This window comes from Oryzias latipes, chromosome 4 (genome assembly GCF_053564925.1).
Source record: "Oryzias latipes strain Hd-rR chromosome 4, Olatipes_Hd-rR_3.1".
Lineage (NCBI taxonomy): Eukaryota > Metazoa > Chordata > Actinopteri > Beloniformes > Adrianichthyidae > Oryzias > Oryzias latipes.
Genome location: NC_136240.1, coordinates 22,490,001 through 22,508,593, shown reverse-complemented (window position 1 = coordinate 22,508,593; position 18,593 = coordinate 22,490,001). Strand labels below are relative to the sequence as shown.

The window sequence follows — 18,593 nt, the reverse complement described above, 5'->3', positions numbered from 1 at the left end:
GAGAATCTTGATAATCTTCTGTCTTTGCCATTTCAGCTTACATCTCCCCTGAGACTGTTGTAGTTAGTGAACAATGGCTTGAAATATACTGTTATATGAACTATATGCATTTGCCAGAGTCTGCTAACAGAATCACTCATATGTGGAGGTGATTTAAACAAGAGTGACGGGTGTGGAGTGAAAAACGTGAAGGAGCCTCCACTCTCCATTAGTTTAATTAAATTACTTTAATCTGATATATGCTATTTCAAGTCATCACCCAATTATATATGCTCTTTCTGTTGGTGGCCCTGAGCAATGAAGCATGTACTTTTTTTATATACTTATTTTTGATCTTTTCCTTCTCCTCATCATGCAAACACAACCAGAACTGCACTCTCACTGAAAGTAGTCCCGTCTGAGATAGCACTGGCAGTCTTGCAGAGCCATGTGCATTCATTATTTATAATTAAAATATGAATTTAGGTGTTTTGCAGCTGAATATTTCATGTTCCCTGGAGCACTAAGGAGTTTAATGTTTCGCTCATTTCTCATCGCTGGGCTTCAAGATTGCTTGTCTGCACTATGGTTTTTCTCAACATAGATTTTCTTTTTTTTCTTTTTTCACTTGTCTATTTGAAAGCTAACATCCCTCTGAGTTAGCTAAATGTTATTTTCCCAGTTTGTGATATTTTCTTCATTTATTTGGTTTGTAAAATGATATTTGTACTTTAGGACTATTTAAAAATATACACTTCTGTGGGTTGATTTTGCAACTGCAGAATTGAACATGTTTTCCAACATGCAGGGTGGCTTTAATAGATATTTACTATATGTTAGCACCCTTTGTCCACTTTGGTAAAAAAGCAAATTCTTTAATGACTGTTTAAATGCATAGGATATGGCCGAAAAAAAGGAAAAAAAAAATATTTTGCTCTAAAACCCATGTTTGTCTATGAACACGAACATAATCGCTATGTCCGAATTCCCACCCTAAACCCTATATAGTGCACTATATAGCGTGTTCGCCATTTTGTAGTGCTGTCCGAATCTACAATTCCAGTGCCCTAGAAATTCCCCGGAAGTCTCAGCGAAAAACAACTGTGCATCGATGCTCACTAGATCAGCGAATACAGATCACAATGCATTGCATCGGAACAATTTTTGCCAAAAACATTTATTTAAATGTATTTTTTTGATAAACTATCAGCATTTTTATCTTCAGAAGACGGTGGATTCATAAATAATCGTCGCAAAAATGCTCATATCAATTAGATTTAAAAAAAGAAAAAAGAAAAGTAGTGAGCATGGTGTCCGACTTGCTTTTAAAATTCAGGGCACTACATAGTGCCCTATATAGTTTTTTTGTAGTTTGGGGCTAGGATGGGAATTTAGACATGATGTCTCTCGGAACACATCTTTTGGTTGTTCCTGAGATTCTTCTAAATTCAATAACACCAATGTAAAAACAGGATTGTGCTGGAATAAAACACACATAAATTGATCAATACTCTCAAGAAGGCAACAATGTTCACGTGATACTACTTCAAACTGGGGTTGTACAATTCTGGTAGACTACAAAAAAACAAAACAAAGAAGCACCGGAGTTGAAATTATTCAGACGGTGTTTGCAAAAAATGCTACATCACACCGTTTTGTCTGTCACACACATGTGGTCCCATACTTTTTTAGAATATTTTTGAGATATTTCGAAAATCTTGTGCATGGGTTTAATTGTATGCCAACAGTTGCACCACAGTAAATAAGAAACCCTTATGATTTTACATTATTTCATGTGCATTATTCGTTGTTTAATTCCATGATTTAAGCTCACTATATATCCAATAATTATCTCATGTCAGGTCGACTTGAAACTCAACAGTTCTATTTGGTCCACTTGCTGGTTGCAAATTGCTATACGCTGCTTCCCCTCCTGTGTCTGTCTTTAAATGTATATTTGTGGCTCATGTAGTTCCTCCGTTGTAGTAATAGGTCTCATTGAAAATGTAAATAACTGTGATATTAGCATACTGCAGTATTCTAGTACATGTTTGCTTTTCCCCACATCTTTGCATATAGCAAGAATTCCTTGTCATCTTGCTTTTTCCTGTTTTAGAAAATAGTGTTGCATGATAAATGTTGCTCCTCGAGTGGAGCTTCACCACTTTGAATTGTAGCAAAATAAATTGTTGTGGCATCTCATGTATGGCAAACTGTCACCCAAAACGGAATATATGAAACTTTACTAAAGGCTGTTAGAGGCTCCATACATTAATGATGACTGAAACAAAAGCACCTTTTGTATTAAATAAAAATCTACCCAAGAACATCAACCTATATTGCAGTTGACCCTAATAATACCGGCTCCTTGAGTTACTAGAATATTCTTTTCCATTTTATTTGGAGAAATGTCTCTGTTATGTGTGAATTATGTTTTTTTATAACCGAAATCTGAACTGAGCACAATTACTTTAGCCAAATCTAAAAAGCTTTATCTATGTATAATTATGTTACTTTAAATTGCATTTGCATTCGTCCAAAAGCCTGATTTCCAATTCCAATGTAGATCAGAAACAGTTGCTAACTCAACCAGAAAAAAAGAATTTGCATGTAAAACATTTTTTCTGTCCCATCTAATAGCTTTGAAAGTTTTATAAAAAAAAAAAAAAAAAAAAAAAAAAAAAAAAAAAAAAAAAAACATTTCCATTTATCACCTAAAAGGGACATTTGGTTTAGTTTGGACTTTTGGAACAAAAGAGCACGGAGAACTTAAATATACGTAAATAAAACATTCATAAAATTGCTTATTTTTTTCTTGTCCACTTTAAATATAAGTTAAAGCAAGTATTGCTCACCACTTGTAATCCAACCACTTAGACTTGATGCAGTCTGCTATAAAAAAGTATGATTTTTATAGTTAATACTGTATTTTTCTATGCCCTAATTTTTGAAGTTCAATTTGGATCATTTTGTTTTCAAGATTTTTTTAGTGAGTCACATAGAAAGAATTGAAAAAGATTTTGAGTATAAAAGTTTTCAGCAAGCACTAATCTAAACCTCCTATATATTTTTGCATCTATTATCCATGTTTTAAAGTCCTGTTAATTTTTACGTAGATCATTTCAGACACAATACACACAACCACAAGCTGAATTCCTTACATTTATTTATTTGTTTTTTATTAATTCATTGCACATTTACTCAAGTGCAGAATCATACTCAAATGTAAAGCTTTAAAAAATACAATCTTAGTCATCTCTGATGTGATTCCAGATGCTTTCACGTAGATTTCTTGAAAAATAAATTGGGTTTATAACAGGTAACCAGTCTTTAGAGGAGTTTTCATAGATAGATCTGTAAAGTAAACACTTGAGAAACAGGGCAGCATAAGTAGTTGATGTCAACATTTCATGTCATTCATTCATATTTAGGTAGTGTAACTTTGCAACACAATACATATACAGTTCCTTTTACGTGCGTAAGGCCAACTGCACCATAAAATTTTCCATTTGCCTTTTATTTTTGTATACTGTTACATATTGCACTACCACTGAGAAGAGAACATGAATTACCATTTCTCACATGGCACCTGCATTTAACACCATTCTTGAGCTACACAGGCTTGTCTTCCCCAGTTTCCCTTTAAGAAAATGCTCAATAAGTTAACTCTGCCTTCTTTCTTTTTTCTAAATTAAAAAAAATAGTTTGGATCATCAACTGTACACAATACCAAATACAATGTGCTTTTTCCCCAAACAGTGAATAGTGCTGAATTAAATAGTCCCTCCAAGCAAGTTTTGGTACGTCCATAGTCATTTCTTCAAACCAGTTTGAAGTTACACGGTCCATCATTAAGACCTTTCCGCATGAAACTTTCTGTGTCTGTACCTGCTGTTCTTTTCCTTGGCCATGTTGATGCAGGCATTGTGCTTGTTGCTCTGTAAGTGGTTCCAGTACTTGATGAGCTCATTGGGGTGGAACTGATGGGAAGTGATCAGGTGGCTGTACTTACAACTGGAGTAAGAGACGCGCCAGTGGTTGAAGAGGAACTCGTTGGGAGGGGGTGCAGGGTCAATGCGCAGCTTTGCCAGGCAGATTCCCACATAGACGTCCTCCAGGTGCAGTCTGCGGATGCCGAGAGAGGCTTGATAGATCAGCTGTGCCATGTCCCCTGAGAACACATATCCTGTGCCTGAGCAGAATATCGGGTAGCGTTCACTGGCATAAAGCTCTGGTGGCATGTACCACTTGCTGTCTTTGTTTCGATTTGGTGCGTAGCCCCTCATCAGGTAGCCAGTAAAATACCTCTGCTTGGGTGGCAACTCGGGCTTTAGTAGCTTTTGGATGAGATATTCTGTATTGACAAACATATCACTGTCTGTCTTCATCACATAGGAGACATGTGGACAATAGGTAGCCACCCAGTTCATTCCCATTAAGGTTTTGATGGTTAGGTTGTAGTAAGTGTCCATATAGTCCTGTTGGATGATATCGTGGTAAACACGACTTTCTTCCTCAATGCTCCTCTGAAGGAAAGTGTCTGAACTTTTGCCTGTGCCAAGCATAAAAAGCCGAACAAAGCCCAAGCCCATTGCTACACTTTCATTTCCCCATGTTTGGCGGATTGCATTGCGAGCATCTGTTTGTCTAGGTTCTGCAGCAATTAGGAGGATAAGAAAGGGCGTGGACTCCCTGCACTTAAGGGGTTCGTTCAAGATGTATGGGTAGGGTTCAGCACTAAGAGTCCCTCCAACACCCATTTCTTTTTGTAAACTGTTGTTGGAACTCATGGAGTCGCCTAGCCCCATTACACCCATCCTGGCGCCGCCTCCTCCTGGCTCCACCGGCGCGCCCTCAGCTTGCTGGGAGCTCAGGTTAAGCAGAGGCTTTGGTGGTACATACCCTGAATCCTTCCACAGACTCCTCAGAAAACTGCTCTGGTTAACCTCCCCTTTGGGACTGCGAAAACCTCTAATGGTGTAAGCAAGCGGATTTTCGCGAGGCCCACTTCTTCCAGGTAGCCTGTCCTGATGGCTAAAAAATAATAAGAAGGTGAAGAGCAGAGCCAAGAAGAATAGAGCTACCACATGGGTCCGAAAGGCTGATCGCTTGACAGTACAGGTCACCTTGATGGGACAGCAGTGCCGCCGTCTCCACTGCATGGTGCAGATCGGGGACACAGGAGGCTGCTGTTGGGGCTGCTTGAGAATGGGCTGCGGCAGTGGCAGTCACCGAAAGTCACCTCAAACATGTGGCTGCCAACAATCAGGATTATCTGACCTGGCAGATGGATTGGAGTGAGCCTCCTGTTAGATTCAGGGCAACACTTAAAGCTTTCAGTTTTTGCATGTAGCAGCTTTGTACCAGCTCCTAGCACTGCTACGAAACCAGCATTTTACTGCTTATGGGAGTCTCTTTCTTGCTCTTCTTTGGCTTTCCAGACAAACCCAGGGTCATATTATCTGTCTTGTCCCCTTCAGATTGCGATAAGGGCCACCTCCTTTGCTTCTCCTTGTTCCAATCTAAAGGAAGAAGAAAAAATGAAGTTAAGAAACAGCCTGGGAAGCATTCCAAAATGCTTTCCTTTTTCCCAATACTGAGTTACATGGCAAATTTCTTCATTGAAAGTATTTTCTCCTTAGGGAAAATAAAATAAGCCTCAGTAATTTACTTTAGCAAATTTCTTTTACACACATGTCAATCATGAAGCAATTTTGTCCAAATCAAAGGATCTAAATAAATGCACAGGTGGCCAACATGGTGAATATCTCTCTTTCTAAACTGCCCTAAGAGAGGGAATCTGAGCTGAGAACTCTTAGTATGTGGAGACAGAAAACAGCACCATTTCCTTTAACATCTTTAAGTAATTTCACATATAATAAAATCATACACGGGATTGGTTTGCAAATATCCTATGCAGGTGATGGTGGAAACAACAAGTTAGAAATATGAATGCAAAAAGGTGAGATGGTGGCTTACTCTTGCATGCCATTATTCAGTTTAATGCCTCGGGCTGAAGTTAAATTTGCTGGTTTGCACAATGTGGTGCCAGCTAATGCTACCCTGAACCACATGGGCAAGGAAGTGTCATCAACTCCCCTAGAGCACATCGACAGCAGCTTAAGAGAGGAATCTGTCAAAATGAGATTTCAGGGTCCGGCAGGCAGTGGTGCTGCACCTTGAGCAAGCTTCTGGTGAGAACAGCCATCGCTTGTCATTCACCTTCAGTGCTGCCATTAGTCCTCTTGGGATTACCCAACCATCCCAAAAAGGTATAACCATAGCACACAAAAACCCATAACATAAAATCAATTGAAAGAGTTTTATCAGTTGAGTTAAAACCAAAATAAACCTCACTACATTTCATTTAAGTCTAATCAATATTGTACCAATCAACAATACCACAGCTAAAAAAAAGTGCTTCCAAGAATTGCTGATTTCTAGCTTTTATTTTTCTATTTAAAATAAATATATTGTGAATGTTAAGCGACTGGATGGCTCACTTGGCTGTGTGCAGGACTGGCAAATGGGACACCAGGGTTTGTTTCCCAGTGGACATAGTGAACTGAGTTCAGTGTAAGTCCTTTGACAAGACCATTCACGCCACTGTCTACCTATATTAGTCAGAAGAGGGCCTGAGTCTGGGTCTCCCTGTGCCGGTCCTCAGCCCGGATAAAATATAGAGTTGTGTCAGGAAGATCATCCGGTGTAAAAATCTCTGCCAAACCAAATGTGCGAATCAGTGACAGCTGAGGGGTTGTGCTGAAAGGGGAACAAACTACTGTATATTGTGAATTTTGCATTCAAAGGTAGGCTGGAAAAAGAAGAGACAAATACATGCCATCCTGTTGTTGTTTCCATGCCTTCCTTTTCTGAAATGACTATTTTGCAGAGATCCCAGAGGTGGGCAAGAGATTGTGGTAATAGCTGGCTTTTAGGCAGAGCCCAAAAGACTTTCCTTGTTATTGTTATTTGGATAAATGCTTGGTTTTAATGGATCTATCTCTCTTGTGTGTGCTAGCCGACCCTGAATCATAGAAAAACAAACGTGAATCTAGTTAAACAGCAAAACACACCCTGGAGGAGTTTTTTTCTTGTTCAGAGCACAACTTTGATAATTCAACTGAAAATATAATCAGGATCACGCTTTTACAAGAAAAGGTTGCTGCGAGGAAGAAGTAGTGCCGGCCAATTACAGGTGTACTTGTTTGTATCTGTAAACGCTTTTGCTTCAAGCAAACACTTTTTGGGACTTAATTGAATTAGAATTGTTGCAATTTTGTTTCTTAATCTGCAGAAATTTGGAACATTTCCTGCAAAAGCGGGTACCCCCATTGGCAATTGTTATGATCTGCAACCACAAGCTAATTTGGACATGATGGAAAATCTCTCCCCTTGAGTTGCCTTTGGAAAATTATATTTAAACAATATAAATCAGAAATGCAATGTTTGTGTTTATTCTTCTAGGTAAATATATGTGCACAATTTCTTCTCATAGTAGGTTTTTTATACTCAAAAGGACACATACAAAGTAATATACATTAGATTTTATGCAGCAAGACCAAACTACACATAATCACTAGCTTTTCTCATACAAAGAATGCATATGAACAAATGTAATTATATCCACAATGGACATAATTATGTGTTTGCGTTAAATTACATTGACACAAAAGTGTGCACACATTATAAAAAAGGCAAACTATGCCAGCAAAAAATAATAATAATTTTAACTTTGCTTGAGAATACTTTTGTGCAAAACAGCATACTTAGCTTAAATATTTTCCAAACTTCCCATTTTGATTTCCTGCTATGTTTGCTCATTCATCATGACAACTGACAAGGAACGCAATAACCTTTTCAGGAGTGTGCTTACTCAGAGCAAGCAATTATAGCAGAATGAGAGGGGCCAGGGCCAGCTTTGTTTTAAAGGTTAACATACTTTACATCCGAGCCCATCCAGCGCTTGAGAGATTTTTGCTGTCAACTAAATGAACATCTAGTTACACAAGCTTAAATGAAGAGTGCACACAGAGGCAAACACACAAATAAAGCCAAAAAGAACGAACAAGAAACAGAAGCTTGCACACGCTGACGCCCACCCACGCACTCACACACAGGCGGTCATAAATGGCTTTGTTTTGTTGTTCTCAAAATAAATGCCAATTTCACTGCATGGGCCATCCGTTGTTACTTCTCTGCAGTAGAATTTAGGCTGCCACAGCCTCTCATATTTCAGATTTTTACTTGCCATCAATGTCAATTCTATGCAAGCCAATTAGTTACACTAGGACTAATTAAAGCCCCAGCTATTTAAGGAGCGGTCAATGATCAGAACGTAGGCTGAAAGAGCTGCGCAGCGGTGACATGTTGGACATACATTAGTGCCAACAAGTCACCACATCAGCTTCCAAGCTTGGGGGAAATATTAAAAAAAAAAAAAAAAAAAAAAAAAACTCATTGAAGTCTTTGGGTCTGATGGTAGGCTTTCAATTTTTACAAACCTATTTCCAGAGATTGCTTTCTTTGCTTTCCACCCACATCATCAGTGTGGCATTTTATTAATGCTTCAACCATGACTGTAATGCATGCAAAGCAAGCGTTGCCAGTTCTGATGAGGATGTGACCGTTATTCAGGAACACTGCATGCGTTGATAGTGACACATTTTCCTGAGGAAAAGAAATTTAAAAAAAAATGCAACTCCCATTTGTGAGGCATTTAGTGTGGCTGCTCACCAAAGATAGAGGTTAAATTCTACTTTATTGAAACAGGCCTCCCTGATTATGTGGCTGGCTGAGACTGTGGTTTTGCCTAATAATGCTGCCTACAAGCAACAATCCTCATTGAACCATGATATGTGTGATTTATTTTAAAGCTGAGGTGGAGTTGCAGCACATTTCCTACATGTTTAAAGAAAAACATTACTTCTTTTATTCATTTTTTTCTTTTTTCTTGCATTCTTATGTGAGTTATTGAAATACCAGTAAACTTAATTAGATAAGCTAGGACTAAAACACATTAAAAGATAAAAACCAATAATCTTTTCTAACTCCAATCATATTTTAGTCTATTTTAAAAGTGTTCCCAGTGGTCTTTTAATCACGATAATGCCGTTTTTAGCCAAAAAAGAAAGAAAGAAACAATGTTGTTTTCTAGGACATTTCTGCAGAGCAGCAGTAGTTCATCAGAAATCCGCCTCTGAGTTGTGGGCAGAACTGAGCAAGCCTGCTCTCATTTCCTATGATCCCTTTTTTACATTTTTTCCTGCTGGCTTACAGCCCCTTACAAAACCTAACATTATCAATGCAACAAGAATTTTGCAAAATTTTGATCTGAATTCTTTTAAAATATTTCCTCCATGATTAGAAAAATTCCACAAGAACTTGTTAAAACAAAAATTAGAGTGGGTCTTTAATAAGACATAAATAATCAATCTTAGAGTAGAAGTAGAAGTTTAAGTAGAAGCCAACTGTCAAAGTAGTTAATACTAATCTACAAGTTGGCAGGCAAAATATTACATACAGGATGTACATTAACTTTTAATATCCAGTTGATGGCAATGACTATTCCTCCAAGCGAGCAGAGTAGATGGAAGAGTTGGAGTTCAGAGGAAGGGGGTGGCTGTTTACAATCCAGGCTTTATGGGACATCTGAGCCAAAGTTTGACAGGTTTCGACAAATATTTAACCATCTGTCATCTCAGTGTATCACAAAGTAGTAAAAAACTGCTGTTTCCTATGCAGAATATGTCTTACAGGACTAAGTTCTAATTTTTTAGAGGAAGAAGGCTCTGATGAAATGAACTCTGAACTTAGTAAGGAAAAACTCCCATCCTCCTGGTTTATCAACAATCATTTAAGAAATGTTGGCGTGCTTTTCAACGTGGTATGGGGTTCAAAGACGTCACTCCTAAATCAACTTGGACTAGGCTTTGGTTTTCCTTTTTTAACTTTGTTTGGCTTGCAGTCCAAAGTTGCAAAAGAGCTTGATCAAGGAAGCAACCTGTCAAGATTTCCTGGCTGCTTCTATGTTTCATTTGGCACAAGCTTTAAAAATGACAACTGCTCACTGTTTTACCATCTCTGACCTTTGTTCATGACGAAAGATGACATTATAAAAAAAAGAAAATAGTTTTCTATTGTTCTTTTTATGCTTATAAAAGTTATAACTTTTGTGAAAAGAATGAACTTATGTTTCTACAGTTTCATTTCTGTTTTTGTCTCCATTGTGAGAGTGAGTTGCTTCACTTCAAAAAAAAGGGGAACAAACAGTATAGAATGTATTTCCAGGAAGAATTTCCTCACCAACGTTTCTCAAATTTTGTGTTTAATAATACATGTTGAGGTCAGCAATAACCTAGTGAAGTCAGTACCATGTACACTTTTCACCTCCAACAAGTCATGTTTTCAGGGTTTTATCACAAGCAGGATGCAAATGTAGAAAAAAAGAAAGGCCTTTGACTGAAACACTGAGAATTGTTTCCTCCACATGAGCTTTGACTAACACTCTTGTGAGCCTGTAAAGTCACAAAACTAAACAAATTACAACAGTTCACTGACTAAAATATTTTCACATTCTGGGCTCAAACAAAAACCCACAAGGCTTTGCTCCTTGAACAACGATGTTTTTTTTTTTTTTTTTTTATGTAAGTACACAGGAAACTCACGTTAACATTAGATCTGACATAGTCATCTCAAAAGTGGCAGTTTTCTACGCTTTGGTAAGACAACATGGTATCTGTCGCTTTTGGGTGCATTCTGTCAGTCAGCGAGAGGGAAATCATGGGCTTACATTATGCCAGAGCTCTGCCTAATCTGTGTACAGTTGAAGCATTTTTTTTTTTTTTTTTCGGATTAGCACAGGCCCATTTATCACCAAGATGAACAATGTGATGCAGTCAGCAACAAGATTCACAAAAAGATCCACAATTTATCTCCAGCTAGCTCTTAGTCCATTGTGTATATTTATATTTAGTGAGTGCCGGTACATGTCAATGTATATGTCAATGAACTAGACAGCTAGTTTTTCTTGTGCTTTTTTTCTTTTCTTTTTTCAGGTTAGAGCTTTATTTAAGAAATACTTCCTAAACTGACAAATCAAAGCAGCTGATGAATTCAGACCAAACCAATTAGAAATGTTTTTGTCATTTTACTTTCTAACTAAACAAACTCCGCTGGTCTATCCCAGTGTCAAAGCATGCTCAGTCTCTGCTTTAACCCCCACTTCAAAAATATTTAGCTCTGAATCACCTCATTCGAAGTCATTGAGGCTACCAACACTTCCAGAGCACAGGTGTAAATCCACCAAGACTCATTCAACATATTTAAAAAATGATTGAAGTTTTCATTGATCGGTGTGTTTTTAACCGGATCATTTTTAGCAAATGATTTCAATGTTTAACTACAAGTTCTACAGATCAATGGTGACAGTCAGATTCAGACACACCAATATAAAGTTAGGCACCTGATCAGCACCAGAGGGCATTGAATAATTGACAGATCAGGGAAAACAGGAAATACAATCATCATTTTTGTTAACAAGTAACTGGTACTTATAGTTTTATTCTTATTACAACCACAGTGTTTTTTCTCTATGTTTCGTCCGTTTTTAGCTAGAGAATCTGAAGCAACTGTTAAGGGAACTTGAAAGCTGTAGTTTAGTACTTTGATCTTCACATTTTTTTTACTTTAAGACCTTTAAAATCCTATTCAGGACCATCTATATTTTATCAGTTGTGCAAGACCTACTCTTAGATGTTTGAATCAAGCAACTCAAAGTGAACAGAAAATAAAAAAAATAGAACAAAACTTTTACTTTGTTAAAGAGTTCAGCTGCCTTGACAAAATGAGTCGAGTGTTTACTGAAAGAGTGATGAAGTCTGGATTCATTCAACCTTTGCAAATGTTAACAGTTAAAGGATTCCATTTATTCAAGAGTAAAAGTCCCCATCCAATGACACTTTTTTCTGTAGGTTTTCTTGTGTTTTCTTTTGCTGTTTACATGTAACCAAGCTTCTTGAACTTATTTATCACAGAGCAGGCCTGGAGCTGGTCCGTAAGAGTTCGTTTAACCAGATAGCAGAGCTGCTTCTAAGGAAATGCTGTTTAGCCCAACATGGTTTTGGTCTCAAAACAGGGAGTGTCGTGTTTTTAAGTCATCCTCTCAGGAAAAATTACTCACTGTGACTGCCTGCCTTTATTTTTATCTTCAGGGATTTTTTTTTATATATAAAAAGTAACTACAACCACATTTGAAACTTCAAATGAGGAATTTAAACAAGTTTGTCTTTTTTTTTTCTTTTTTAGAACAAAAAAGGGTTTGTTTTCCCTTAGAGCAGCATTTTAATAACTGAGAAGCAAGTACCTTTAACTGTGTGACATATTGTCCAACAGCTTTACAAGATTTGTCCTCTTTTGATTTTTAAATACTACACTCATAAATTGGTATTTTTCAGAGCATAACTTACAGAGGAAGGACTAAATATACAGATTCATTTAACATTTAAGAAGGCCATCAGGAAGGATGGAGCCGCATCTTAAAAGAAACACCCAAGACCTTTGGGAAATAAAGCTTTGGCAGCTGTGAGCTGTTGTCGCTGTTGTAAAATGTTATATGACAGCTTGCCCTGTGCACACACAGAGGGATATCAACTTCCTCTAATTGTGCTGCTGATCCTCAGGAAAGCATTTCATTAAAAGGTAAAGAATTAAAAAAAAGTTCTGCTTCTACCTTACTAATATCTTGCTGTGAATTTGGCTGGTTAACAAAACTAAGTAATAAATAATATAGACAACGTTTGGTGAAAAGAAAGAACTCGTGGATGGGGCGATGTTTCATGTTTCTTTCGTTTTTAAGCAGGATTTGGCAGATATTTTCCTCCACATTTCCCTGTGCCAAACAGCTTAAGCAGTTGGACATGATGGAGTGGATGAAAGTATCCTAAATTGATCCAAATCGATGAAAAAACAAATCCTTGGCTTTGCTTCTTGGTACACAACAATGCTTTAAAATTTGAATAAATAAATACTTTTCAACTACAGACCCTATATGTGAAGATGTTTGTGTCCAATAGATATCCCTTGAATGTTGCATCATGCACCTGCCTGGAACACCTGAGGGTCCTGCCTGCAACATTTAAGGATGAGCAGATGGACAGTCCATGTAGAGATGGTCAAGGCGGTTGAGAGGTGTGGATAAAAAAATGAATGAAGATGAAGAGGTCTGATAGAGTGTGGCTTACCTCCTCTTCCTCATGGTGCTGCAGCTGCTGATAGGGCTGCGGACGGCGCATGGAGAGTGTCATCCCCGCTACCTCTGCCCGCCATCACCCCTACCCAGACTGAGCTTTTATATTTCCTGCTCCTTCTTTTTTTTCCTTTAATGACACCTCATAGATTCCTCCTTATTCTTATTCTCCATAGACCAGAATGTTTTGTTTGGTTCCCCTGATGGTTTCTTCCACTCAGCAGCTTTCTTTTTTAATTGCCACTTCTGACGTGAATTACCTTTTTACTTCTCCATTATTGAGTGGTGGTATCCAAGTTCATGCCACCCTGCAGATGTGGTGGTGGGTTTTAAATGGAAAAATGCATGCGCCCCTCTAAAAAAGGACGAAAGCATCCACGCATGTTCATCCAACGCCGCTGCGCTGCAAGGATGGGAGAGCGGCGGAGACAGAGCCGCGGGAGTCCGGCGCGCTCTGCGCGAAGATCAGCGCTCCTGTGCGCAAAAGACGCGCAAATCAGCGCCAACTACCATTATGAAAAGTACAGTTCCACTTGTGAGTCCAGCCGCTACCAAAAAATGCCACCTGGGTCTTAGAGCGACAACAAAAGCGATAAGTCATGTGGAAACAGCCCCACATACTTGGTCCGCCCCATCCCCGAGCCCCTTCAGTTCAGAATGCCCCGGGGGTTCTTTTGCTCCGCTTCGGGCTGACCCCAGTCGGATGTCTTGCCGGGCGGAAGAGCAGCTGTCCCAGCAGTGCTGTCAGTCAGAGACCGCTGCTCTGACGGAGCTCCAGCGCGTCACTGCATTCTTAGGGAGCCTGTCACGTGACCTCAATCATGATGCGTTCAAAGGGTGTGGGAACAGAATTAACTTTCATTAACTAGGGAATACTTCTCCCACCATTCTGGAAACAACAGGGTAATTAAACTTAACTACAGGGAAATTAAAAAAAAACAGAAATAAAAAAAATTGTTGAAAACAGGAGTCTGAAACAAAGTTTGGACTTAGCTGTTTGTCTATTTTAGTTTTAGGGGATCGGAGGCAAACATGGAGAGTGTATGTACCTGGATGGATATCCATTTATTTGTATTTATTTTTACTTAATTTAATCCTTTTTTATTTACATAACTATCCATCAGCATGTTTTCTTTCTATTTTAGATACATCTGAATTTGCAAAGGGAAGTGAAGTTTTTCAATCTTAACTGGAGTGGAACTTTTTTTTTTTTTTTTTTTTCAAAATGATTTAAATTTAAAGCTTTTAACATGAAGTATTACTACACAAAAATATGGATCTTTTTTCTGGGTGCTACCTGAAAAATGTGCTGTTATCCTTTGCCAGGTTAAAAAATTCTCATCAAATGACAAACAGCACCTTTGGTTGTCAAGGTAACAAAGACAACTTTTTTTTTCTTTTTTTTCAGCTTTATGGTAAGCAGAGTGTCCCTTTAACGGAAATCAGAGCTCACCAACTATTTTTCACAGCTCAGCTGTATCACATTTTTATAAGGAAGTTCATTTTTTCCAATTTTTCTTATATCCTCATGAATGCAACTTCGATCTCTCCTTCGCTTCTTCTCCTTCTCCTTTACAGCCAACCCCCATATTCCCCTCAGTAGGCGGAAAAAGGGGGATTTAGCAGTGTGAGAGCATGGTGGCTGGAGTTTGTCTGTAAACAGCTGGATTTGTCCCCATTGTGTTCTTTGTTTGGCCGTGTCTGCATCTGTTCTCCCTGGGCATCACTCTTTTATAACAATGCTAAATTGAAAATGTTTAAATCTTTCAGCATGTTTACTGCTTTAGCAGTGCATAACTTTGCAACATTCTCCTCCATCTAAAGGAAAAAAAAAAGCCTCATGATTACTTTCTGCCTTCTCTTTAGAATGATGATGAAAAGATACCTGCCTCATTAATGTCTTAAAGACAATACAAACGCTTCATCAGCCTGCAGCCATGTTTACTCTCGTGCATCTCAAGAGACCAGTGTCTTTCTTGATATGGGATGAAAGCAGCTTGGCTCCTTCCCTGTCTCAGTAGAAATGGAGCAGTTGCTATTATGGCTCATGCAAAAGCAGTTCACAACCACAGGGACAATAAGTTGTTGAGAGAGTGGCCTCTCACGGCATTGTAAATATTGTAAGGTTGCACCACAGCACAGGTGATTGAATAATTAATAGATGCTGTGTCTTTGACAGAAATACATTGGAGGCCATTAGCTGTGCTACCTGGCCCCTGAGAGCATATTTGTCAGAAGAAAGCAATGCCGAGGAGGTGATTGATTTCCTGTGACTGCTGGGTTAGAGGCGGCGTTCTTTGTACATTAATATCATGTGGCATCTTTTAGATAGGTGACTTCCTCAACCTGTCTAGCCCAGGCTGCCCCAGAAAGCCTTAGCATATCCGAATTTATGTTGTCATTTTTAATTGCTTGTACTTTTGTGTCTTAATGTCGGGCCGTTATGCTGTAGCTGAGAAAATAGAGCTTGTGCAACAGATATACACATAGTTTTGTGTGAGTTTTGAGACTGTTAGTTACAATCTTCATGTGAGATTACAATGCACTATGATGTATAAATATTTAAGCATGTCTACATTAGCCTTCTCATTTGCGTAAGCCAAACCATGCACCGTGACTAAACAAAAAGGACATGGAGAATTTGTATGCCAATAGGTTGATCGAGGGGTTTAGGGTTACGCCTGATAGTCAATAGCGCCTTTCATAGTGCTGTTTTTTAACGCCTCCGAGGCGTCTTTTTTTATTTCTTGTTTTGCACCATGAAAGGCTCCCACTCCATTATGGCGTAATATTTTGTTCCGGCACTGATAGGCCTCCAGAGGCAAAGTAGAGTCTGCACGGGTGCACTTAGAATAGGAATGATTGAATTGAGTAACATCTGAGTCAGCTGCAAAGACAGATGGTGCTGCGATAATGTTCCACTATAAAATGTTATGTTTGAATATTGCGGACAGTCATTGACCCAGTTTTGTTGTTGATTTCTTTGATGCAAGAGAGCTTTTTACAAAGGAGAAACACTGGTCACAACAAATAATCTCATAGGCTGTTCTATGATCACCAAATTAATGCCTTAGTCCCATTCGCTCTTACTGGTGGGTACTGATTGTCTGCAGGTGAAAAATGGGCAAACCTACAAGGACCACAGGTGGCCAGCAGGACATTTTAAGACTTTTGACTGCTCAGTGAGCCTGTAGAATGTTCATGCACCTTTATTTGTATGGGCATGCTGCAGGTGACAGGTCGTCGTGAACACTTAAACAACACATAAGGATAAGTAAGGGTGAAGAAGGTGAGACGCAAGGACGTGCTCTGTGCTTGAAGCCTGAAATTAGCCTAGAAATTAAGAAACTAGACAATCAGAGTTCAGTTTGCGTAAGCATTCCATAGACACTTCTGTTTCATGTGCACTCCCTGTGCATTCACCATTTGCAGTCAATAAGGGGCCAGTACTTGCACCCTACTAATGATTATAGTGCGGCATTAGGGCACCGTACCATAGCATCACCTGTACTTCATACTCACCGTATTGTCCCGACTTTGAGACACGGCCGGACCTGTTTGCAACCCTTCATGGGCTCAGACAATCAAAAAACCCTCAACAACTCAACACAACAAAGTCTGAATTTATTTTGGATCAGCAGTATGAAAGAGGCTTCCCTGTCTTTTGGTCAAGTCCCTTGAGTGTCTTGACCAACGTCTAGATTTCATTGGATAAAAACTCTTGCTGAATAAAATATGGACACTTGAAGTGTGATTATTTCACAAAGCCTGGGGACAATAGTGACCCCATATCTATTTCCTGTGTCCAGACACTAATTGAACTGTGGTAACCTTGTGAATCTGCATAGACAAGCCGGAAGTAATGAGCTATATTCATTTTGTCTAAAAAAAAAAAACAACAACCTAAAAAACAGTGTTTACTTTAATTATGACTTTGTGGAAAGTGGAGGACACTTTTCAGTTTGATTTTAGCGATGGACACAAATTTTAATTTAAAGTATTTATTTTTATTAAATATTCAGATCAATAAGTAATCATATATCAGTTTCTGCATCTATCATAAAGAAGCTTTCTGTTTGAAACACTCCCAGTGGGACGCTATGGAAGTAAGCAATAAAAATGATTCACTCTGCAAAGGCAAAAAAGTAGCTTTTGGTACAGAGGAGCACTTTGATGGCTTTGCATGATCACAGTATTTTTCTATTAGGAGCTTGCCTGCTGTGCGTTCTTGCAGTTCAACAGCATCCAGGAACAACAGCAAAGTAAAAAAGAAATTCATATTCAATCCATATTCATTTTCATCTATGAAGTTTTTGATCAGTTTTAACAATTTGTAGATGAAGGAGTCAAATGACAAATGACCTGCCCATTTTTTTTCCAACCTTATGCATGTTCAAGTTTTAGGTTTCTTGACAAACTCTGCAAAGATCTCTATATGAAAGTTCTGGAAAAAATAGGGGCTCCTATTTTTTTGGTAAAAATGGAAACCCCTTGCCTTTAAAGAAAAAATCAGGCAAAAGTTACTTTAGAAGTGCTTTGTCAAAGTACAGAGGTTTTCACAAAGTATATGAGCTTCGATAGGTGATGTGTTTTAAAAATATGGCCCATATATATTCATTTTATTTACTTTTTTTGTTCAGGTTTAGTTATCAACAGTTCTTTTTAAAAGCAAAAGGAAAAGCATTTACATGGCAACTTGGAATCCCTGTCACATTTGAATAATTTCTCATTTCTATGCTTTCAGTCATCGTAAGATTATTATATTGGAGAAAAAAAACACCTCTGGAAAGGCATATTAAATGGCTTGACACATAACGCAATAGTACTGTATCTGTCTATTTACACTGTGAGTTTACTCATTTTTCTTTAAGAGTATTTTTTTCTTTTTGAGAAGCAGTTTTCTTCACTTGTTTCATGCTTTATTTTCTCATTTTCTCTCAGACATTGCTGAGGTAAAGACAGGTTGGTTATCGCACGGCATTGCCAATTAGGAAATGCAGTCTTAGATGAAATAAGCTGTTACTGCTCTCCTGAAAAACTGTGGGTGAAATATCCAGCGGCGAAGCCTTGAGGTCAGCGGGGCATGTGCCTGTGAATATCTTTACCTTGCCCACATTCAGGCCTCCGCACAGGTCAGGGGCAATGGCACAAGGTACATTGTCATTCATCAAACGTCTATCATGTGACCCTGAACTTGCGGTAACTGCACACTACTTTACCCGTGTGTCTAAATTAAGATGGCAAGTAACAGGAGAACTTTAGAGTTCCCTTTAAGAAGAGCCAAAATAAAGGAGCACGTGAAAAAGAACCGTGAGATCTGGATAAAAAACAAAACATTTACAGAGCAGGCATGGTCAGAAAATGCTTG

The 18,593-nt window shown here is 38.4% G+C and overlaps 1 protein-coding gene across 2 annotated transcripts; it reads right to left on the bottom strand.

Moving 5' to 3' along the window:
• Positions 1-3,128: 3,128 nt before the first annotated feature.
• On the bottom strand, positions 3,129-14,012 carry b3galt2 (UDP-Gal:betaGlcNAc beta 1,3-galactosyltransferase, polypeptide 2). Of its 2 annotated transcripts, XM_011474232.4 has the most exons (3): positions 13,221-14,012; positions 13,023-13,105; positions 3,129-5,501 (listed from the first exon to the last, which is right to left on the bottom strand). In XM_011474232.4, exon 3 carries the CDS (start codon positions 5,139-5,141, stop codon positions 3,831-3,833), a length of 1,311 nt encoding a protein of 436 aa, XP_011472534.1. In that variant the 5' UTR covers positions 5,142-5,501; positions 13,023-13,105; positions 13,221-14,012; the 3' UTR covers positions 3,129-3,830. The 2 variants fall into 2 exon arrangements, with proteins under 2 accessions (XP_011472534.1, XP_011472535.1); XM_011474233.4 differs by lacking the exon at positions 13,023-13,105 and having other exon boundaries at positions 13,221-13,993.
• Positions 14,013-18,593: the final 4,581 nt, after the last annotated feature.

Bases quoted from the DNA above. Each gene is read 5' to 3' on its own strand.
- b3galt2 (XM_011474232.4), bottom strand. From the start codon at position 5,141: ATGCAGTGGAGACGGCGGCACTGCTGTCCCATCAAGGTGACCTGTACT.